At 42.2% G+C, this 23,140-nt stretch overlaps 1 protein-coding gene across 2 annotated transcripts; it reads left to right on the forward strand.

Moving 5' to 3' along the window:
• The first annotated feature begins 7,395 nt into the window (after window positions 1-7,395).
• Window positions 7,396-11,186, forward strand: rps21 (ribosomal protein S21). 2 transcript variants are annotated; one of them, XM_085146674.1, is made up of 6 exons: window positions 7,398-7,542; window positions 8,058-8,130; window positions 8,207-8,270; window positions 10,076-10,147; window positions 10,268-10,323; window positions 11,132-11,186. In XM_085146674.1, exons 2-6 carry the CDS (start codon window positions 8,081-8,083, stop codon window positions 11,139-11,141), a joined length of 252 nt encoding a protein of 83 aa, XP_085002800.1. In that variant the 5' UTR covers window positions 7,398-7,542; window positions 8,058-8,080; the 3' UTR covers window positions 11,142-11,186. The 2 variants fall into 2 exon arrangements, with proteins under 2 accessions (XP_085002801.1, XP_085002800.1); XM_085146675.1 differs by lacking the exon at window positions 11,132-11,186 and having other exon boundaries at window positions 7,396-7,542; window positions 10,268-10,327.
• Window positions 11,187-23,140: the final 11,954 nt, after the last annotated feature.

Genomic DNA, 23,140 nt, shown 5'->3' on the forward strand with positions numbered 1-23,140 from the left:
GAACCCAGTCAGGACGTCTGCTGCTGCTGTTTGCTCGTTTTTTTATGGGAGATCGTTTTCAGGCTTCAAGTAGCACAATTATATCAACATTTCACATTCTAGACATTGTTTTAGGCGTATTTGACCAAAAGTTTGACTGAAAATTCACATGCAAGCTTTTTTCCAAGGCTGTGGTATTTGCCGCAAACAATACCTTTCAGCTAGCTAAAACAGAATATTATGCTATCAGAGAGCAATGTGGCTAATGCCTTTCAGCTAGCTAAAACAGAATATTATGCTATCAGCGAGCAACATGGCTAATGCCTTTCACACAGCTTTGTCTCAACTCCAAAGAGCCACAGAAGTAAAAGCTAATAATAATAATTGAAACAATCTTTGAAAAAATGACTTACCAAGCATGGCAAACAACTCAGATATGTAGAGCAAAATGTTCTGAAACGGCTTCACTTCAGCTTTGATTGGAGCCGTGCTGGGGGCGGAGTCTGTGAATTTACTCTATTGTAGTGATGGGTCGTTCGAGAACAAAATGGCTCTTAGAGCCGGGTCTTTGAAGTGAACGACGCGAGCCGGCTCCTTATTGGGAGCCGTGATGTTTTGTTTTTTTTTTCTTTCTCTCACCCTCTCTCTCGCCCTTTTTCCGCTAAACTCCGCACGCGCGGCCTGTACTTTGCGCTGGGCAGAGGGGGGAGGGGCGTTAGTTACACTAGCAGTAGCACAGGAACACAGCCAGAGAGAAAGAGAGCCAGGGACAACAACATCACATTAGAAAGGTATAGTAATCATCCACTATTTTCAGTTGCAGATGATAAAGGATTCAGAAATCATGCAGGCCCATATGACAGAGAATGTGCATCTTCTTTTTGTTTTAATATTTTAATTTATATTTAATTGTGTTGTGGTTTGCAGTGTTTTGTGTTGTTTCACGTTAAATTTGTTTAAAAGGAAAAAGCTGAAAATGTAAATAGTTAAAAGTTGAAATGTAAATAGTTGTTTTTTGTATTATATGATTTATTTATTACATTTTATGTGGAGTGAATAAATAAAGTATATTTATGGTGGACCTTAGAGACAAAGCACGTACAAACTCCAAAACACGTACAAACTCCTAAGCATGTACAAACTCCAAAACACGTACAAACTCCAAAACACGTAAAAACTCAGAAGCACGTACAAACTCCAAAACACGTAAAAACTAAGAAGCACGTACAAACTCCAAAACACGTACAAAAGACAACAGAAAGGGTTCCAGGTTTCTAGGGCGCAGTGTTGAGCTTTTGTTACCTAGTGGCTACACAAGCCAGGAAGTATCAACAACCGGATTTGGTGTGTGGTAGTAACAGGTAAATGAACTTTTTTTAAAATTATTTGAATAAATATGAGTGCTTGTCTATAAATACACAAACAATACACACATGCTTTCAATTGTGGAATTAAAGTGATCTGGGTAGCTGTTTTGGAAGTTCAGTAAACGCTAGAAATGTGTTTTGGAGTTTGTACGTGCTTTTTGGAGTTTGTATATGCTTTAGAGTTTGAACGTGCTTTGTCTCTAGGGGCCATATATAAACATATATAAATAAAACCACTTTTTTACATTAGTAATTCCTTTTCTGCATAATTTTATATTATTGTTAATGATTAAATAATTAAAGCAACAAAACAACCTGAAGAGCCGTTCAGAGCCGAAAGAGCCGGCTCTTTTTAGTGAGCCAAGCCGAAAGAGCTGGATCTCTAAAAAGAGCTGGAAATCCCATCACTACTCTATTGGTGTCATAGCCCCTGTAGGTACGGAAGAGTAGAGCTGCCACCCAGGCAAAAGAAAAATACAAGTGTATCACGTTATAACATGAAAAGTTTATTGTTCTAACAAGATACTTTTCCTGTTTGTACAATATACTATCATGTTTGAACAACATAATATCACGTTATTACAATATACATAATTATCACGTTCGTACAATATAATATTTATATTGTACGAACGTGATAATTATGTATATTGTACGAACGTGATATTATGTTGTTCAAACATGAAAGGTATATTGTACAAACATGATAGTATATTGTACAAACAGGAAAAGTATCTTGTTAGAACAATAAACCTTTCACGTTATAACGTGATACACTTGTATTTTTCTTTTTCCTGGGTGGCAGCTCTACGCTTCCGTATGTAGGAGTTCAGAGTTAAGAGGTCAAGAGTTAATGTTTCCATTGTAACACCTCCAGATTTGACATAGAAACACTAATTTTTAACACTCGATTTTAAGTACTATCATTTTACACCTCAGAGTTACATTAAAAGAATGTGACTCTACTTAGAGTAAAATTAACTCTAAGACTACTAACACCAAAACATTTAACACTTTTGAATTTGCTGTGTATATTTATACATTCTTCTGCTTTGAGTCGGTGATGGCCTGCAGTCAAAGATCCTGAGAAACAAACAGCCAACAACATTCGTGTTCCTATTGGAGTCATAAAGTCCTGTGGTTTACTTTCCAAGTGCGTGGGAGTGTTGGGAGGGATTCCCTGCCTGTACACAGGCCTCATATCTGGACAACAGCACAGAACAGCGCTGTGGAATATGCTTTCCATGCTGCGTGTGGGATCGCCTTTTGTCCGCTCTCCCATTGTCCAGTCCTCTCCTGCTTCCTCCATCCACCCACCTGTTTACCTTTCATTATGCAAATACGACATTCGAGGTCTTCCCCAGCATTCCTGAACACAGAGAGCAGCGCGACATTTGAGGAACAAAGGAAGGGAATACACAGAAAGATGTTTCCTTTATTCTTCCAACGAGGGGAATTATCAACACGTCAACATGTTCTTCAACACCTGAAGTGTTCAGAAAACACCAGCACTTGGAGCAAATTCAAATCCACAACATTTGTTTTATATGAGAAGCTGAAATGTCAGGGAGAGTTGCTGTTGGAGTGATTCCAGGTGTGCTGTGGGGAAACCCAAAGAAAGGACTGATGTACAAACAGAGGGACTAATTCAGCATCAGCTGAATCAATGAAGCTAAAAGAAGGGTGTGCTGTGAGGAGTGTGGCTGTTACTGTTGTTCAGATTTGGTAAGCATCGTCTCGTACAAACGTGTGTTTATCCGTCTCCATGTAAACTGGAACCATACAAGCTTTGATCTGGTCATTTGTTGTTTCCTTTGCCGGAGGAAATCATCCCTGGATCACTTCCAGATGGTCCAGGATGCTGCTGTGAGGCTGCAGAAGGCTTCGGCAGGTCCTCCTAAAGGTCCCACGTGACCCTGACTGTGTCCTCTTTACACCGGCTCCCCATAAAGTTCAGGGTTACTGTCAGATTTTGGCGATCACTGTTACAGATCGTGGGGAGTATTGATGAGGTCCACATCCACTCCTAACTGCGAGGTCTCTGAGGTCTGCTCGTCAGGACTTGCTCGATCCAGGTGACTAAAGGAGACTGTGCTGCAGACCCAAAAGCACTTTGCCACTTTAGTTCTTGAATAAACTTTACTGACTTCCTAGAGGAGCACAGGTCACACTGGCTGTTTGCAGGCTGTGTGCATGTTAGTCAAAGCACACTCACCTCCACTCGTCTGCACTGATGAAGCAATCGGTGATGAAATTCATCAATACTGTGCTTCATACTAAGAAACGTCTCAGCTATGACATCTTACAATAAATATGTCCAAATACGAAACTAGCGTGAAACCGCAATCACTCAGAGCTCACAGGAGGATGAGCACAAAGGTCTGATTACAAACACAAGTCGGATCATTGCAACTATTTTTATGACAATCCCAGTTTTTCCACAACTTAGACACATTACTCACACTCTCATGACACATACATATAGGGCCTTGAGGGTGGGCACGTTAACGGCGTCCAGAGGACGGTCTGTGTATTCAACCCCACCTCTGACGCCGGTGCCCACCTGTAGACATTGAGGGTTCTCGGGAGGGGCCGTGCTAACACCTGCTGCTCTCTGGCAGCAGCACCATGCCCTCCCGTGTTTTAAATGCACATTAGAGCAACACGCAGCAACACTACACATGAGCGGGAGGAGGGAGGTTTGGGGTCCTCACACACCCCCGTTCTCTGCTGGCCATCGGGGCGGGGGGGCTGGGAGGAGGTGTTGGCCGTCCGATTGGGATCTGGGATGCGGGGCCTCCCTGCTGCTGCGGAGCCTGGGGAAGTCTGCTTGCCTCCACCCCGGGGGAAAGGGTAACATCTCTTGGGTCTGGGTGCCGTTTCCCCCTCTGGGGGCGAGGATACCTGGACCCGGGGTATAGAGTATGTTTGGGGAGTGTGATTGTGTGTACATGTCCATTTATGTCTATCCTCACGTTGGGTGAGTGCTGAGTGTTTGTATATGTGTGCATGAGGGTGGGAATGCATGTCTGTGTCTGTGTGCCTGTTTGTCTGTGTCTATATGTCAGGTGGGGTCTTAGACTCCACCTCTCTGGGAACTCCCAGGCCCTCCAAAGGCCTATCTCCCCTCACCACACTCCCTGCCGGTGACTGATGCCCTCAGGGGTCGGTGCGTTGGTGGTTCTTGGTGTCCGGGGCTGGGCGCTCAGGTCATGTGCCAGCTCACTCCCTTGTACCTTGTACCAGCTCACTACAAGCATCTCCTTGGTAGATCCCAGACTTGATGGTAACTTGTGCTATGGGCTTGAAGTTGGCCTCTAGTGTTGTCCACCACATCCCCATTGAGTTCCTGATGAAGGCTCTCAGGGTCCTGTTGATTTGTATACTTCCATTCCAGGATCCATGTGTGGGGCATTGAGTCATAGGCCTTCTTGTAATCAATCCAGGCAGTGCACAGGTTGGTCAGCCTGGTCCTGCAGTCTCGGCTGACTGGTCAGTCTGCCAGTAGTTGGTGTTTTGCGCCTCGGGTATTCTTGCCATCCCTTTCTGTGCCCTGCTCATGTATTGACCCATGTGCCTGTTCATCTTAGCCGCTATGATGCCTGACAGGAGCTTCCACGTGGTGCTGAGGCAGGTTATTGGCTGGTAGTTGGAGGGGACTGGTCCCTTCTGGGGGTCCTTGAGGATCAGGACTGTCCGACCTTCGGTTAGCCATTCTGGGTGTCTCTCATCAACTAGCAGCTGGTTCATTTGTGCTGCCAGACGCTCATGGAGTGCAGTCAGCTTCTTCAGCCAGCAGGCGTGAACCATGTTGAGGCCTGGTGCTGTCCAACTCCTCATACTGGAGACCCTTTCTTGGATGTCTGCCACTGTGATGGTTACTGGACCCTGTTCAGGGAGGTCGCTGTTTAAGCACCTTCTTCATTACACCTTTCTGCATGGTGGCATCCATGATATTCATGATGCCACCATGGAGGATTTCATGACTTACAAACACCTGACTTCAATAGATGGGGTGAGAAGTTTGTAAAAAGAAAAATGAGGAGGCTGAACTGTACAGATATGGAGATATGACTGAGATGTCAAAACACATTTGCAGTTCGGTGGAATAACCACACTCAAACTGAAAGAAAACAGTATCAGTATATGTGGGTGGACAGAAACCAGCTCAAACTGTGATGCAATGGCCCTCTGCATAGCATCACGCTGTTGGTTTATGCTCCAGGAAGAACGTGAGGTCCAGGTCAGAACTAACCTTAACTACTCCTGGACTAAAGTGTGGTGGTGACAGAGGCGTCTCTGTGGCAGGACCCAGACTCTGCAATAGTCTTCCTCTTAATATGTGACCTGCACAAACACTAACGTTTCAAATCATCACTAAAGACATTTTTATGGTCTGGCTTTTAACACACGTTGACCTAACATTTTGGTTTTAACAGCTTTAGTTGTTGTTGTTTTAGTTGTTTTATTGATTTATTTTATTGATTCGTTTGTTTTTCTATGTTTTACTTTAATCATTGTTCTGCATTTTATTTATTTTAGTGGCATTTTACATTGTTAAGCACTTTGTGCAGCATGGACTGTTGGTATTGTGCTATGTAAATAAACTTGACCTTGACCTGAACCCAGTGTTTGCTCATAGGGGCTTGTTTCATTGTCGGGGTTTTCTCTGTATTATTGTAAGGCCTCCACCTGACATCAGAAAGCAGCATATCAGATCTACTGCAGCTCATATCAGATCTACTGCAACAATCCAGCCTGTCTCGGCCTGTTTAAGAGCAAGTGATGCAGTCACCACAGTTTCCGTGTCATGGAAAAATAAATATTTCTATGAGAGTATTCTTTCAAAGTAAAAGCATTCACATTCTTTCACCAGCTGAAGTTGAGCTGAAGACCAAAAGCAATTCTTAGTTTCAGTTACGTCCAGCTCAACCTCACTGCTGCCTTTGACACTGTGGATTCAGAGGCTTTGTAACTCTGCACAGATCAACATGCAGTCAGCAATTCTCAGTGGTCGGTCTTTATCATTACTCTTTAAACTTCACAGGCTCCGGCTTAGTACTGTCATAAGGACTCACAATGTTTCCTATGCAGATGACACACAGTGGTACTTATGATTCTACTCTGATGACCTCCGTGCCCTAGAGATGTGCAGATCGATCCTGAAATATCGATTCCTCCGATATCAATCATTTATGTTCTAGAATCGATTCTCACATTAAAATATCGATATTTTAGTACTTTAGGGTAAATTTGTAGTTTATCATTAACAGGAACACAGTGGAAAGAGGCTATATCATTCAGATCGTCTACACTGGAAGGAACTACTTCCTCTTCCGCCTTTCATAGTCATGTGCGAAATACGGCTGCATAGCTGTGTGGCAGCCCCTGGCGTGCGCACTCACAACAATGGCTGAGCGTAAATGGAGTCATGTGTGGACGTATTTTACCTCCACAAACAGCCAAGATGCGGTTTGCGATGTGGCAAGACAGTGAGGTTTTGTGGCAGCTCCACTGACCTCAACAAACACCTCAGAGTAAATCATATCACAGAATATGACGAGCTTATGTTGAGGCGAACTGAAGAGGAGGAGAGGGACAGGTGCTGCTAGGGCGAGACAGACGTCTGTCGCAGAGTCCTTTAGTGCTGAACATGCTCAAATGACACACAACTTCAGTTTTTTATTTCTATATGATAATTCTGCATTATTAAGTGATCAGAACAAGTAATCTGACGTCCTGTAATCACTATGAAGCTATAATTTGAGATACAATATAAGATACAGTAAGAAAAAAGTTTTTGTACAAAGTATCAGTATCGCATCAGTATCGTCGATACCACCCTGAATTTTACTTCAGTGGAAATCAGTGGTATCGCATATCACTAGTGCAGGTCTGACCTCGTTCAAGGGCTCCCTGCTCGCATTTCCTCCTGACCGATAGGTGTCGCCACTCAGAAAAGCTGAGCAACAACTAACGCGTGGCGCGTGAACGAGGCTGAAACGGTCCGTTAGAGTTTAATGTGAATATAATCCCAGAATGCACCGGGCAGCTCTACGGGCGACAGGAAAGGTTTTAAAAATGAAAAAATTAAAAAAGATAAATAGTTTTCATAAAAAATCAGACACGCAGACGCGATTTACGTGTTTCCGGTGACGAAGCTCCTCCCTTTCCTTTTCGCCACTTAACTTGCACGGTACGTGTGTCTCGCGCTCTCCGAGTAAAAATGTCTGAAAATGTGTTTTATCGTCGGCTGGCTGTGATTTCTGAGCCGGGCTCGTGCTGTGGGTGTGTGTGTGTAGCGTGTGGGGGGCTCCCGGGGTCCACGTGTGCTGATGTTAGCGTTTGTGTCCCGCAAAGAGCCGCACGAGGCCGCAGTGTGGGCTCGGGTGTTTGGCTGTTAGCATCGCGGCGGCGCTCTGTGCCTGTGTTAGCATCGCGGCGGCGCTCTGTGCCTGTGTTAGCATCGCGGCGGCGCTCTGTGTCTGTGTTAGCATCGCGGCGGCGCTATGTACCTGTGTTAGCATCGCGGCGGCGCTCTGTGCCTGTGTTAGCATCGCGGCGGCGCTCTGTGCCTGTGTTAGCATCGCGGCGGCGCTCTGTGCCTGTGTTAGCATCGCGGCGGCGCTATGTACCTGTGTTAGCCTGTTAGCATCGCGGCGGCGCTGTGTGTGTGTTCAAAAGTGTGACGTGTGTGTTTCGTGTTTGCAGGTGACACCCGAACGAGCTCCAACATGCAGAACGACGCCGGTGAATTTGTGGACCTGTACGTCCCGCGGAAATGGTGAGAGCAGCGAGGAAGAAAGTTAGAGACACGTGATGACGAGCTGACGTTTAATGAAGTGTGTGTGTGTTTGCAGCTCTGCCAGTAACAGGATCATCGGAGCCAAAGACCACGCTTCCATCCAGATCAACATCGCTGAGGTGAGAGCTGGTCAGAGGGCCTCAGGTGGTGTGTAGGCGGGTCCAGTGATGATGACGTTTGAGAACGGAGCGTGCCCTGTGTGGTTTGGGGTCGTCTTTCCATGGCAGGCAGCAGGTTGATCCTGAGATAAGGGGAAACCCCGGGTTTGTGTTCCTCAAAGACAGACGGAGTAGAATAGCCTTTGTCATTGTACACGTACAACAAACTGTAGATGCTCCACACCAACTGTGTGGGAAGGGCGCTTCAACCAGGCGTCGATCAGCTGCCTCCTGTGTGCCGACTGGCAGCGTGCCGTGCCATGCCATGGCGCCTTTGATGCCGTGTGTGCTGCCTGTGGGAAACATGGGTAGAAAGAGCCATGTGCCATGTTTTTATGATTTTTCTCTGTTTGTGTTTCTGCTGGCACATTGATCCAATCAAATCTCTGCTCTTGTGGTCTGACCAGCTGAGAGGGCTGGAAGTCCAGTGAGCAGCTCATCACAGGGCTGTGATCCTTAAACATAGTCGCTGGTGTTTGGACCCAGTGGTCCTTGTGAGTGCTCCTCTGTAGATTTGGGACCCCTGGAAGTTTATTTTAAACCTGTTATTACTGACTTGGTTTTAATTTGGACAGTGATTATAAGTTGGACAACCAAATCAGAGCAGTGGTGAAGTCCAGTTTTTATAATGTAAGGCGAGAGTGAAATCTTTTCTTTCTAGGCAGCACTTGTAATCGTGCTTTTAGTGCTGCCCAGTGATCCACGCCTTTATTTCATCCTGTCTGCAGAGTGTAGCTCAGTCAGTTGCTGCCGTCACGTCTGCAGCTGGCTCAAAATGCCGCTGCACGACTGATAACAGGTAAAACAGCATCATCCCTGTGCTGGCCTCACTGCCCGTGTCTTTTAGAGTGCATTTTAAAATTCTTGTGTTTGTGTTTAAATACTTTCACAGTCTTGCCCCGCTTTACCTCTCTGAGCGTCTTCATCTCCACACGCCCTGTTGGTCTCTTAGGTCAGCTGACCGGCTGCTCCTGGAGATCCAGAAGGAAGCTCAGAGGGGGCGGGGCCTCTTCTATAGCTCCTGAATTATGGACTAACCTGCCTGAGGCTTTTGACCTCAGTGAGACTTAGTTTCTCTTGTAATTAAATTAGTTATTAGCTAATTAATTATTTTACATTTCTTTTATTTGGCTTTTATCTATAGCGTATCTAATTTTATTATTTCGTTCCGATGTACAGTACTTTCTGTCAGCTGTGGTTGTTTTCAACTGCTTTCAAAATAAAGAAGATTTTAGCATGATGGTGGCATCAGGAAATGCAGGTGTGCACCTCAAAGGGTCCAGATGCGCCGCTCAGCTGGACGTGTTCCTGAGGTAGCATTTTTTAAATGAATGACATACAGCAACATACAGGTGTGTCACCTGATCAGCGGACACCTGTCCGCTCATGACTTGGTGTGTGTGAGCTGGGCTTCATGTTGGAAGTGCTGCAGGCAGCGAGAGGACGGCGCTCCATGATTCACGAGTATGTAAATAATGCGGCTCATTATCTTTGGATCTGCGTGCCGTGCACACACATTTGCATGATGTGTGAACCGCAGAGGCACCAGAGGGAAGCTGGAAACTGATGTTTGCTCACACAGAAGTCGTTCCAGTTCCAGAGGGACGTTGTTCCAGTTCCACGCGCCGGTGGGACGTTGTTCCAGTTCCACGCTCCGGTGGGACGTTCCCGTTTGGCGTTGTGTGGAACTGAAACGCTGATGTGATGCTCGGGCCGCTCGTGGTTAAAGTGACGGGTGTCTGAATGTTTCTTTTGTCTTGTTTCAGGTTGATAAGGTGACCGGACGCTTCAACGGTCAGTCCAAGACCTACGCCATCTGCGGCCCCATTCGCAGGATGGTAAGTGTGAGCAGAACATTAAACACGCCCTCAGTGTTCTGGGTGGAACCAGTGAGAGCAGCCACAACAAACCCAGGCGTCTCAGATTCAGGGCTGAGACAGACTGTTTGTGTGTTCCAGGGCGAGTCTGACGACTCCATCCTGAGGCTGGCGAAGAACGACGGCGTCGTGGCAAAGTAAGCAGCTCTCACGTTTGGTCGTAAACTGTTAGTGAGGCTGGCGTCACAGCACGGCTTCGTTCAGCCAGCTGTACGTCATCAGTGACCTCAATCACGAACCACGCGACGGCTGCATCACTGTCACAGAACTGTATTTACGCACAATGATTTTCAGACACGGCGAGCTGATGGAGACGAACAGGATGCCGTGCTAACCAAAGATCACCAAAGAAAATAAATGAAATATCTGAGCGATGAGCTGGAAATGTTCTTTAAAAAGACGGAGCAGTAACACGTCAGGATCTAACGGGTTCAAACTCTAAAACTCTCAGAGGAAATGAAGTGACAGTAAAGGGTCGTGACATCAGCACAGCATCGTAGCGTTTATAGCTGGTCAGCTGGTGCAGGAGGACCGCCTCCTGTGATCGCAGTAATCTGAGCTCCAGCACCCACAGCTCGTTAAAACGCCGGTCACACCCACCGGTCACACGAGAGGTTACAAACACCTACAGGTGGCCGACACCAAAGCAGCGGCTCGCCTCGGCCGATGTGACGTCGCTTCTGTAGGAGCATGATGGCGTGGTGGCGCTGAGGTCCACATTAAACCGCTTTAATTTCCCTGCATCATTAACCCTGAAAACACTGCGAGCGTTTGTGCGGACAGTCAGTGACTTCCTGTTTAAACATCAGGATTTAGAGCGCCACCGCCGAACATGTGGCGTCATCAGTTTTATTAATGTGAGACACTTTATTGTGAAAGTGTTTAAAGGAAGACAGGAAGTCTAAAGTGTGAGTCTAACAGCTGTTTCCTGTTTTTCTTTTGCAGGAACTTCTGAGTGTGCAGCTGGAGACCGTTTGGAAAATAAAACGAGAAAATAAAATCGTCTGCTGTCGTTTCTTCACGTTTGATGCGTTGCATACGTTTCTTAGGATTCGTTCAACTAACGGGTCTGAGCATGCTCAGTGCGCTGGCTGAACATAGGGCTTCAGTTATTGTACCTGCATAAAAACCAGAGGCTGGTCAGCTAAACACAAACAGCTGAAGGAAGTCAGCTGTGGGGTTGGGGGGGGGGGGTCAAAGGTTACTACAAACTTTCTGTGGGGAGGAAAGGTGAAAGGTCAGCGAGCTCCAGTGGGTCTGAGAGCCAAGAGGGAACTGATGCGCCACGTTCTCAGGCGTCAGCGAACGCCTCCAGAGGGCAGCGCCGCAAAGATTTAACTAAGACTCTTTCTCTGCCGAGCAGCTGCTTTCTTAAGTCTCAGCATCGTGTTTGTCTGCAGCGATGGATCTGCATGTGTGTGTTTACCTTTAAAACTGCACAGCTGGAGTTTGTAGTCATCGTGACGTCTGAGTGAGAGCAGGTACGATCTCCTCTCTGCCTCATTGTTCAGGTAAATCCGAGCTTGGAGATTGTGCTGTTTGTCGTAGCAGCAGTTTACTCTGCTCTAATGAGATTTCACAAATGATCAATGAAGCTGATAAATGATGTCATATTTGATCCCCTGAGAGGAAACCCAGAGGTTCACGTTCCTGTGATCAGTTGTCAGAGTTCGATGTCAAAACTTCACAAAGTGCATTCTGGGTAAACGTTCATGTTTGATAGGTGTCTGCTCAGGACAGGTGAGAGCAGATGAAAGGTCTCCTTTAACCTCCTAAGACCCGAACTCTTCCACGACAGCATTTTTAATTTCTCTTTGATTTTGGGGCTGGTTGGGGCCTGATGAATGTAAAAACAAAGAATTACCAGATTTTTTTAACCTTATTTTTGTTTTTAAGAAAAATGAGAGCCACAAATGAGGATATTCATTTAAAATGTTGATAGAACAGTAGCAGTATAATGTCCTCGTAAGTGGATATCAGGCACATGTAGAGCAAAATTGAGTATTTTGGTCTAAATAACCCAAAATGTGACGTCCACATATGTGGACACAGGTCCTAGGAGGTTAAATATACAGTTAATACCAGGATCGTCCTCCTGGGACCCCAACACTCATAAACCTGTGAAGAAACGTACAATGCTGCGGTTTCTAAATTCACCTTTTACCTTTGAAAAGCCAGAATCATCATGATGAACATGGGATGTCCCAGCAGGTCCTGAAGGGCACATGAAGTTCACCTGAGACTGGTCCAGGTGGCAAAAATCAATAAAAAGCAGGTGTTTCATAGAGGGGAGGAGCCACAGCCAGGGAAAAACAGGTTCCTATATCATCCAACAGGGGGCAGCACGAGATAAAAATACAAGCCTGCAAACAGGAAGAAAAACTAACTTTTCGTTTAACAACTACGGTGGCCCCTAGAGACAAAGCACGTACAAACTCCAAAACACTTGCAAACTCCAAAACACATGCAAACTCCAAAACACTTGCAAACTCCAAAACACTTGCAAACTCCAAAACACATGCAAACTCCAAAACACTTGCAAACCCCAAAGCACACGCAAATTCCAAAACACAACGGAAGTGCTCCAGGACGCTAGGGGCAGTGTTGAGCTCGATTTGCAAAATAAACGGCAAGTTTTTTTTGTTTGTTTTTTTGGGGGGGTTTTTTAATACGTTTTATTGACAAAGCACAAAATACAGATATACAGATACAAAATAGCAAACACAATGTCAGGGGGTTCATATAAAAAAACAAAATAGACACAGTCTATTAAAGAATCACATGATATTGAACAGGGAACATAGGTTTATGGTTTTGACAGCTTTTTGATTTTGAGAATGTTGTATGGTTTTAACATATTGTTTGGTTTCATTTAAAAAGCACCGAAAGGATGGTTTTGCGTTAGAAAATTTCGACTTATGTATATGAAATTTAGCCAATAATATCAATAAATTAATCAAATAAAATTTGTTTGCCCTGTGCATGGGAAACGGCAAGTTTGTCTGTGTGGGACAGTCTAGTATCCGTCGCGTTTCCCAGGTTGCCTAGCAACCATGATACTAACCGCTGGAAACGTGTCATACAACTTTTTTGACAGAAATGAAGGAAAACATTGTTCATTTGTTTGTTTGTTTCTACAAGAGCTTTGTGTGATTTGATAAGTATCTGAGGCTGAGACCACAGGACAGTAAAACATGATTTTTGGGCTTCATTTCTGTACTGAACAGTCATTTAAGATTAGTTAGTAAATAACAATTAGCTAATATTGTTCATGAGACTAAAGTCATATCACTTTGGTAATGTAAATATAATATGGCCAATATATAGTTATTATATTAATCATTATTAGCTATTACAGCAGTGAACATGAACTCTGTGTCAAATACTGAGCCTCAGTACAGATTCAAGTTGCAGTTATTTATATGTCTTATCACCTTAAATCTTCACTCAAAGACAAGTATCTTTGACAGTGCATATATAGGTGTATCATATATAAGAGAGAAATGTTGTTCCTTCAGTATGTTGGCATTACTAAATTTGGCTCATTGCTTACATACATGTGTAAAAAGAAATTGTACGAGCTGTGATAACTGTTTCTGATAGAATAAAGAGTAGACTGATATATTGAATATTCCTTTATTGGGTGAGAAAATCAGACCATGTCATAACTACTTTAAGTCATACAGAATAGATATCAGAGCCTTAAACAGGCTGACTTCTGCTAAATGGGTCAAACTGGGCAAAAAGTCTACAAACACATAACATCCTTATAGAATATGATGTAACACTATAGATCAACTTAGCTCAGAATATATAAAGCATATAAACAATTACAGCAATATGATGCAACAAATACAGCAGTGCTACTAATCCAAAATACTCAAAGCTTCATAGAACTGAAACAAACATTTATTTTTAGCTCCATTCTGCTGCTGATACATACTTTAGGTTTCTGAATATTAAACTTGTTTCTGCCTTTCATTGTTTTTAACCTAAAGGCCCTGAGTACTTTCTCCCACACTGAAAACACTGGAATGATAAAATTATTTGAACATTACCTAATAAGACTGATTCAGGACAGACAATTAGTTATGTTAAACTTTCCTAGCAGTCCTTCACAAACAGGGAACAGTCTGTCTATTCTCTCCATCTGTCAGCTGCTGCTGGCTCTTCCTCCTCCTCTTCCTCACACACTGCTGGGTTTGTCCTGGTGGATCATCAGGGGTGCAAAGCCTCACAGATGATGTGCAGCAGTGGGTCCCTCAGTCTGTCCTCACTCTGGACACTTGCAGTTGTCACACATGGAAATCAAATGTGTGATAAGCTGCAGGATTCAAACACAAGTGTAACTTATAAATGAATGTTCATACTTTTATTACACAATCAGAGAGAAAGAAAAAGAGAGAGAGTGCAGGACAGACAGACAAGTGACAGTCTCAGGTGTACACACTGCTACAAAACAGCACAAAAGAAGGAGGATTGTGTTATTACGAAACAAGAAGAGTTCCCAGATGGTACAGTGGACACATGTGTGACTGCTGTGATTAAAGCATCTTTCTTTCAGCTTAACGAGTGAACCGTCAGCTTGTTCAAACGCACGTTAAAGTCCGTTTGGCTCGACACCACCGAACAGAGGCAGCAATATAACATAGCTAACATTAACAGTGCAGTGAATCCTGCTTGTGCCGTGATATTCAGGACTGCAAACCGAGCAGCATCACTGATGCTGTGTTGTGTTTGTGGATATATGACTGACTTTAATTATCCATAAAATCATCACATTCTCTGTAAGATTAAAGTCAACTATTGAACGGCGTATATTTTGAAGTAAAGGCTTTAAAACCAAGTTAGTACAAACATCGCTAATGTCACATAACTTTCCTGACATGTGGCCAACAGTAATGTTTTAATGTTCTTCATTATAAAAACATTTGCGCATAAATAAGTGACATAATATTCATTACTTACTTCTGAAAGTTTACTCTTCGGCGGCTCCGCTTCCGCCGTTTTTTTTGGGCAAAATTATCCACACCGCCGCTGCGTCGTGTCGCTGTGATGTAATTGGCCTTAAAATGCGGCCTTTAAGGCTGCAGACCGGTCTGCAAATCCGGTCACTGGTACTTCCTGGCTTGTGTAGTTACTAGGTAACAAAAGCTCAACACTGCCCCTAGCGTCCTGGAGCACTTCCGTTGTGTTTTGGAATTTGCATGTGCTTTGGGGTTTGCAAGTGTTTTGGAGTTTGCAAGTGTTTTGGAGTTTGCAAGTGTTTTGGAGTTTGCAAGTGTTTTGGAGTTTGCATGTGTTTGGAGTTTGCAAGTGTTTTGGAGTTTGCAAGTGTTTTGGAGTTTGCATGTGTTTTGGAGTTTGCAAGTGTTTTGGAGTTTGCATGTGTTTGGAGTTTGCAAGTGTTTTGGAGTTTGCAAGTGTTTTGGGGTTTGCAAGTGTTTTGGAGTTTGCATGTGTTTGGAGTTTGCAAGTGTTTTGGGGTTTGCATGTGTTTTGTCTCTAGGGGCCACCGTAAACAACAGCACCTGGACACAAGGAAGGAAACACAGCGAGCTCCATCGACGTGAAGGTGTTAATTCTGCTGTGCAGGCTTTCTCTGGTCATGTGACTTTACGTTAGACTTGTAGTCAAGACCGCCTAAACCACGACAACACCAAGACCAGAGGGTGTCGAGATGAGACAAAAGTCTTTAGGCTGCAGCCAGATGCTGCTTCGTTTACGTGTCAGGCACATTTATGTGTTCTTGCTCTCGCACAGCCTCCTCACCGCCATTTACTGTCTCTCACTGAGAGGACGCACGCTCCACTTGACTGTCGCGTCCATCACCCTCTCTGTTTTTCACATGATGATATTATCCTGTATCCTCGCATGTGATTGGCCACAGTGTGGAGGGATTGGAGCATAGCTGAGCCACTGTGTGAGAGCTGAGCTCTGTGAGCACGGCTCTTAGAGCTGACACATTATTGAACGTTACGTTGTGTGTCATGGATACTGTTGACTCCAGAGGCGGAGCCAGACATTTTATACACCCGGGGCGTAGCCCTAAAGGGTAGTATGCATGTGGGTGGGGGTTAGAAATGACTGAAAGATTGTTAGGCTGTGTTTGAGTTTTGTTCAAAAAACAATGACTTCATATGGGAAAAATATACCATATATGCACCTTAAACTAGTTTTTTAATTAAGCAGCGAGGCAGAACAAAGTCGAGCTGTATCAAGACACGAGGACTAAACCCCAATTCAACCAGACCCAGAACTGATCCGGAATTAAAACAGGACTACAACAGTTCAAAATCAGGACGACTGAGGACTTAACCAAGACAGAACCAGAATCAGAACTAGATGATAGCAGCACTAAAAATCATCATAGACCTTTTTAATTCTACCAAAGTCCACTATTTAGATTGAGAAAAGTTTATATAATTATTTATCCTTGTTGTGCAAACAAGCCTGCAAAACCTAATAAATATAGAATTTGAAAAGTAACAAACCTAAAAAGAAACACTAGGTACTGGATACATGTTCTTATGAGTTTTGGTAAACAACCATGTGACCAACATGTGTCTCACCTGCTCTTGTTCATCTCTCTGTTCCTCTCTCAAATCAGACTAAATGTTTATTTTTTAGATAAATATAAAAAACATATTTGTTAACTTTCAGAGTAAAGAGAGAAACTGTCTGTGTTTCTTAATTGTAAATGGCACCAAACTGTATTCAAACTGAGCCACACTGATGGAGCTCCACAGCTCTGTTCCTGGTGTTTTGTTGACACGTTTTTGAGGATGCTCTCTGAGCCCTGTCGGTGGCGCTGTCACTTGGTGTTCGCTCGCTCGCTCTGTGGTATAGTATCGCTTCCTGTTCCTGCTCAAACACAGTGGTGTTTCTGAGTAGCTTATTTGCTTAGCAGTTTAATTAACAACTTTTAAATACATTCTTTTTTCACAGTATAATCTTCACGTGCTTCATCCGAAGCACACTTTCTGTGTACTCACTACCTAATTTATAGTATTCACTCACTGTCTCTGTACTGTTTCGCTAGCTTAGCTCGTAGCCGACCCGTTAGCACCATGGCTACTTCACATGTCCCTTCTGCACTTTCTTGCTCATTGTGTCAGATGTTTAGTTACTCCTCGGCCTCCTTTAGCAGTAATGATATCTGTAACAAATGTAGCATATTTGCAGCTCTGGAGGCCAGGATTACTGATCTGGAGACTCGGCTTTAACATCCATGTAGATGCTAAAAATGACAGCCTCAACATGGCATTTAATCTGTTGTTAGACTCAATTGGTTTCTCTCAAAATGTAAAAGAACCCACCCACCACTTTAATCACACTCTAGATCTTGTTTTAACATATGGCATAGAAACTGAACATTTAACAGTGTTTCCTGAAAACCCTCTCCTGTCTGATCATTTCTTGATAACATTTACATTTACAATAATTGATTACGCAGCAGTGGAGAGTGGACTTTATCAAAGTAGATGTCTTTCTGAAAGCGCTGTAACTAAGTTTAAGAATATAATCCAGCCACTGTTATCATCGTCAATGCCCTGTACCAACACAGAGCAGAGCAGCTATCTGAACGCTACCCCAACAGAGGTCGATTATCTTGTTAATAATTTCACCTCCTCACTACGTACGACTCTGGATACTGTAGCTCCAGTGGAAACTAAGGTCTCTAATCAGAAGTACCTGACCCCGTGGTATAATTCTCAAACACGTACCCTAAAGCAGATGACTCGTAATCTGGAGAGGAAATGGCGTGCCACAAATTTAGAGGATCATCATTTAGCCTGGAGAAATAGTTTGTTGCTTTATAAGAAAGCCCTCCGCAAAGCCAGAACAGCTTACTACTCATCACTGATTGAAGAAAATAAGAACAACCCCAGGTTTCTCTTCAGCACTGTAGCCAGGCTGACAAAAAGTCAGAGCTCTTTTGAGCCAACCATCCCTTTAACGTTAACTAGTGATGACTTCATGAACTTCTTCACAAATAAAATTTTTATCATTAGAGAAAAAATTACCAATAATCATCCCACAGATGTAATATTATCTACAGCTACTCTTAGTTCCATTGATGTTAAGTTAGACTCTTTTTTTCCAATCGATCTTTCTGAGTTAACTTCAATAATTACTTCCTCCAAACCATCAACGTGTCTTTTAGACCCCATTCCTACAAAACTGCTCAAAGAAGTCCTGCCATTGGTTAATTCTTCGATCTTATATATGATCAACCTATCTCTAATAATCGGCTATGTACCACAGGCCTTCAAGGTGGCTGCAGTTAAACCTTTACTCAAAAAGCCATCTCTAGACCCAGCAGTCTTAGCTAATTATAGGCCAATCTCCAACCTTCCTTTCATATCAAAAATCCTTGAAAGAGTAGTTGTCAAACAGCTAACAGATCATCTGCAGAGGAATGGTTTATTTGAAGAGTTTCAGTCAGGTTTCAGAGTTCATCACAGCACAGAAACAGCTTTAGTGAAGGTTACAAATGATCTTCTTATGGCCTCTGACAGTGGACTCATCTCTGTGCTTGTCCTTCTTGACCTTAGTGCAGCATTCGATACTGTTGACCATAATATCCTATTAGAGCGATTAGAACATGCTGTAGGTATTACAGGTATTGCACTGCAGTGGTTTGTATCATATCTATCTAATAGACTCCAATTTGTGCATGTAAATGGAGAGTCCTCTTCACACACTGAGGTTAATTATGGAGTTCCACAGGGTTCGGTGCTAGGACCAATTCTGTTTACATTATACATGCTTCCCCTAGGCAGCATCATTAGAAGACATAGCATACATTTTCACTGCTATGCAGATGACACCCAGCTCTATCTGTCCATGAAGCCAGATAACACACACCAATTAGTTAAACTGCAGGAATGTCTTAAAGACATAAAGACTTGGATGGCCACTAACTTTCTGCTTCTTAATTCAGATCAAACTGAGGTTACTGTGCTCGTCGCTGAAAAGCTTAGAAATATGGTATCTAACCAGATTCTTACTCTGGATGGCATTACCTTGGCCTCCAGTAACACTGTGAGGAACCTTGGAGTCATTTTTGACCAGGATATGTCCTTCAACGCACATATTAAACAAATATGTAAGACTGCGTTCTTCCATTTGCGCAACATCTCTAAAATTAGAAATATCCTGTCTCAGAGTGACGCTGAAAAACTAGTTCATGCATTTATTACTTCCAGGCTAGACTACTGCAATTCATTATTATCAGGATGTCCAAAAAACTCACTGAAAAGCCTTCAGTTAATCCAAAATGCTGCAGCAAGAGTACTGACAGGGACTAGAAAGAGAGAGCATATTTCTCCTGTTTTGGCTTCCCTTCATTGGCTTCCTGTTAAATCCAGAATTGAATTCAAAATCCTGCTCCTCACATACAAGGTCTTAAATAATCAGGCCCCATCTTATCTTAATGACCTTGTAGTACCATATCACCCTATTAGAGCACTTCGCTCTCGCTCTGCAGGCCTACTTGTTGTTCCTAGAGTATTTAAAAGTAGAATGGGAGGGAGAGCCTTCAGTTTTCAGGCCCCTCTTCTGTGGAACCAGCTTCCAGTTTGGATTCAGGAGACAGACACTATCTCTACTTTTAAGATTAGGCTTAAAACCTTCCTTTTTGCTAAAGCATATAGTTAGGGCTGGACCAGGTGACCCTGAATCCTCCCTTAGTTATGCTGCAATAGATGTAGGCTGCCGGGGGATTCCCATGATGCATTGAGTTTTTCCTTTCCAGTCACCTTTCTCACTCACTATGTATTAACTGACCTCTCTGTATTGAATCGTATCTGTTATTAATCTCTGTCTCTCTTCCACAGCATGTCTTTATCCTGTCTTCCTTCTCTCACCCCAACCGGTCGCAGCAGATGGCCGCCCCTCCCTGAGCCTGGTTCTGCCGGAGGTTTCTTCCTGTTAAAAGGGAGTTTTTCCTTTCCACTGTCGCCAAAGTGCTTGCTCATAGGGGGTCATATGATTGTTGGGCTTTTCTCTGTATCTATGAAGCGCCTTGAGGCGACATTTGTTGTGATTTGGCGCTATATAAATAAAATTGAATTGAATTGAATTGAATCTCCTGATGTTCCCATGTCACAGAAACAGCTTCTGTGTTTTGCCTTATATGCATCCACAGCTGTGCCACCAGTTTACTCACATGGACTCTACCAACCAAAACGAAACGAAAAAGACTGCTGAAATTGCAAGACAGGCACGCAGCCTGAGAAAACAAAATAAGATACAAGCGACATGGACGAGGAACTGCAAAGTAATGATAAGACTAAATGGCAATCCCGAAGAAGCGAAAGTTGTGATGATAAGAGAACTCAAAGACTTAGAGCAATATAAATAATCAGGAATCTGCTCTGGAATCTATTGGAAAAGTGACGATTGGATAATGAACAATGGGTATGGAAAGTGTTTCTGGCCTTACGGCTCAAAAAACAACAACAAAAACAAAAACACATAAATGATAAGTTTGGACACAGATTATAGGTTTCCATTCAGAGATATTGAAGAGGAAGAATTTGATTATGAAAAGGACTGTCAAGGTGGTTATTTTGCCACACACGCTGAGAAAACGAACTTCAAAACGTTTAACTATGCAGAGCACAACATGCATGACCCTGAAAGTAACATTGACCCAGATACCCACTTCTACAATAACACCAATAATACTTGTGAGTACTATACGGATGACCAATTCAATATGAATATTAAAATGGCAAATGCATTGTCGGTCATACATTTCAATAGTAGAAGCCCTGTATAAAAAATTTTCTAAAATTACAGAATGTTTAAGTAAGTTAAAAAGTTTAATATAATTGCAATATCAGAAACATGGCTCGATAATGAGAAAATTAGTGAAATGGGACTGGAAGGATACGAATTATTTACAATGAACAGGGTGAATAAAAAAGGAGGCGGTGTTGCCTTATATGTAGATAAAGTTTGAATGTAGTCTGATTGAATGTATGTCAAGCACCATAGATAACGTATTGGAATGTGTCACTATTGAAATCCATGTTGAAAAAGCTAACAATATAATTATAAGTTGCATCTATAGGACACCAGGTTCATGCCTTGAGACATTCAATGAAAAACTTGCTGCTATGTTTAGCAATCTAAATGATAAAAAAGTGCAAATAATTTGTGGTGATTTTAATATAGATTTGCTAAACCCAAATGGACATCAGAAAACAACAGATTTCATAAATACAATGTATAGTAACTCCCTTTTCCCTGTAATTATAAAACCAAGTAGAATAACAATTGATACAGCTACGAAGATGCATGTAAAAAGAAAAATAATCTATATAAGAGATTCATAAAACAGAGGACAAAAGATGCTGAAATAAAGTACAAGTTATATAAAAATAGATTAGTAAATATTATAAGAACAAGTAAGAAAGAATATTACCACAAATTATTGGAGCAAAGTAGAAGTAACACACAAGAAACATGGAGGATATTAAATAGTATAATCAAAAAGGGCTCAAAAAATAAGAATTATCCAGATTATTTAAAAAAAGATAAAGATATTGTGCTTGATAAAACTAAAGACATTGCAAATGAATTTAATGATTTCTTTGTAAATGTTGGCTTTAATTTAGCAAAAGAAATTCCAGAGTCAAGAAATAATAACGACCTAAATAAACATATTACTCAGAATGTGTCCTCCATGTTTATTGGTGTTGTAACTCATAGAGAAATAATTAACATTGTGAAGACATTTAAAATAAAAAGTCCACTGACTGTTTTGGTATTGACATGATATTAGTTAAAAGTATTATAGAATATATAGTGCAACCTTTCGCATACATTTGTAATCTGTCCTTTCAAACTGGTGTATTTCCCTCACAAATGAAAATAGCAAAAGTTATTCCAATCCATGAAAACGGAGAGAGAAGTCAGTTTACCAATTATAGGCCAATATCACTGCTCCCACAGTTCTCAAAAATTTAGAAAAGTTATTTGTTAATAGACTTGATAAATATATTGAGAAGCATAATCTCCTAAGTGATAACCAATATGGCTTTAGAGTGAAAAGGTCCACTTCGATGGCAGTGATGGAACTTGTAGAAGGGATATCTAATGCTATAGATAATAAGGAATATACTGTTGGTGTTTTTATAGACTTAAAAAAGGCGTTTGATACGATTGATCATTCTATATTAATGAATACACTAGAGAGATATGGCATAAGAGGGTTAGCATACAAGTGGATGAAAAGTTACCTGGATGACAGATATCAATATGTCGAATTCAATAATGTAAAATCTAAGCAGTTGAAGGTAACTTGTGGTGTTCCTCAGGGCTCTGTGCTGGGCCCTAATTATTTATATTATACATAAATGACATATGTAGCATTTCCAAACTGTTAAAATGTGTATTGTTTGCTGATGATACCACTCTGTATTGCTCAGGTAAAACCTGGAACAGCTTCTGACTACAGCGGAAAAGGATGTTAAATATATTAAAACACTGGTTTGATGTAAATAAGTTATCATTAAATATAAAGAAAACAAAATTGATTATTTTTGGCACTAGACAAATGAAAAATGTATCTAAAATCAGGGTTAATGGAATTGAAATTGAAAAGAGTGTACGAAATAAATTTCTTGAGTGATAATTGATGATAAGCTGAGTTGGAAGTCTCATATAAACCCATGTGAAAACAAAAATGTCACAAACCATTGCTATTCTCTATAAAACAAAGCATGTCCTGAACAAAAAATCATTATACACACTCTATTGTACTCTGTTGCTTCCATATATGACTTACTGTCTGGAGATATGGGGTAATGCATATAAAACGAACACTCTTCCTATTTTCAAGTTGCAAAAAGAGCTATAAGAATTATAAACCAATCAAACTATATAGAACCAACTAACATTTGTTTATTAATCTGAATACCCTGAAATTTTATGATTTAG

This window comes from Neolamprologus multifasciatus, chromosome 20, assembly GCF_963576455.1.
Source record: "Neolamprologus multifasciatus chromosome 20, fNeoMul1.2, whole genome shotgun sequence".
Classification (NCBI taxonomy): Eukaryota; Metazoa; Chordata; class Actinopteri; order Cichliformes; family Cichlidae; genus Neolamprologus; species Neolamprologus multifasciatus.

Coding starts and splice junctions, on each gene's coding strand:
- rps21 (XM_085146674.1), top strand. CDS start 8,081: ATGCAGAACGACGCCGGTGAATTTGTGGACCTGTACGTCCCGCGGAAA. Junction 8,131..8,206: donor CTGTACGTCCCGCGGAAATG/GTGAGAGCAGCG, acceptor GTGTGTTTGCAG/CTCTGCCAGTAACAGGATCA. Junction 8,271..10,075: donor TCCAGATCAACATCGCTGAG/GTGAGAGCTGGT, acceptor GTCTTGTTTCAG/GTTGATAAGGTGACCGGACG.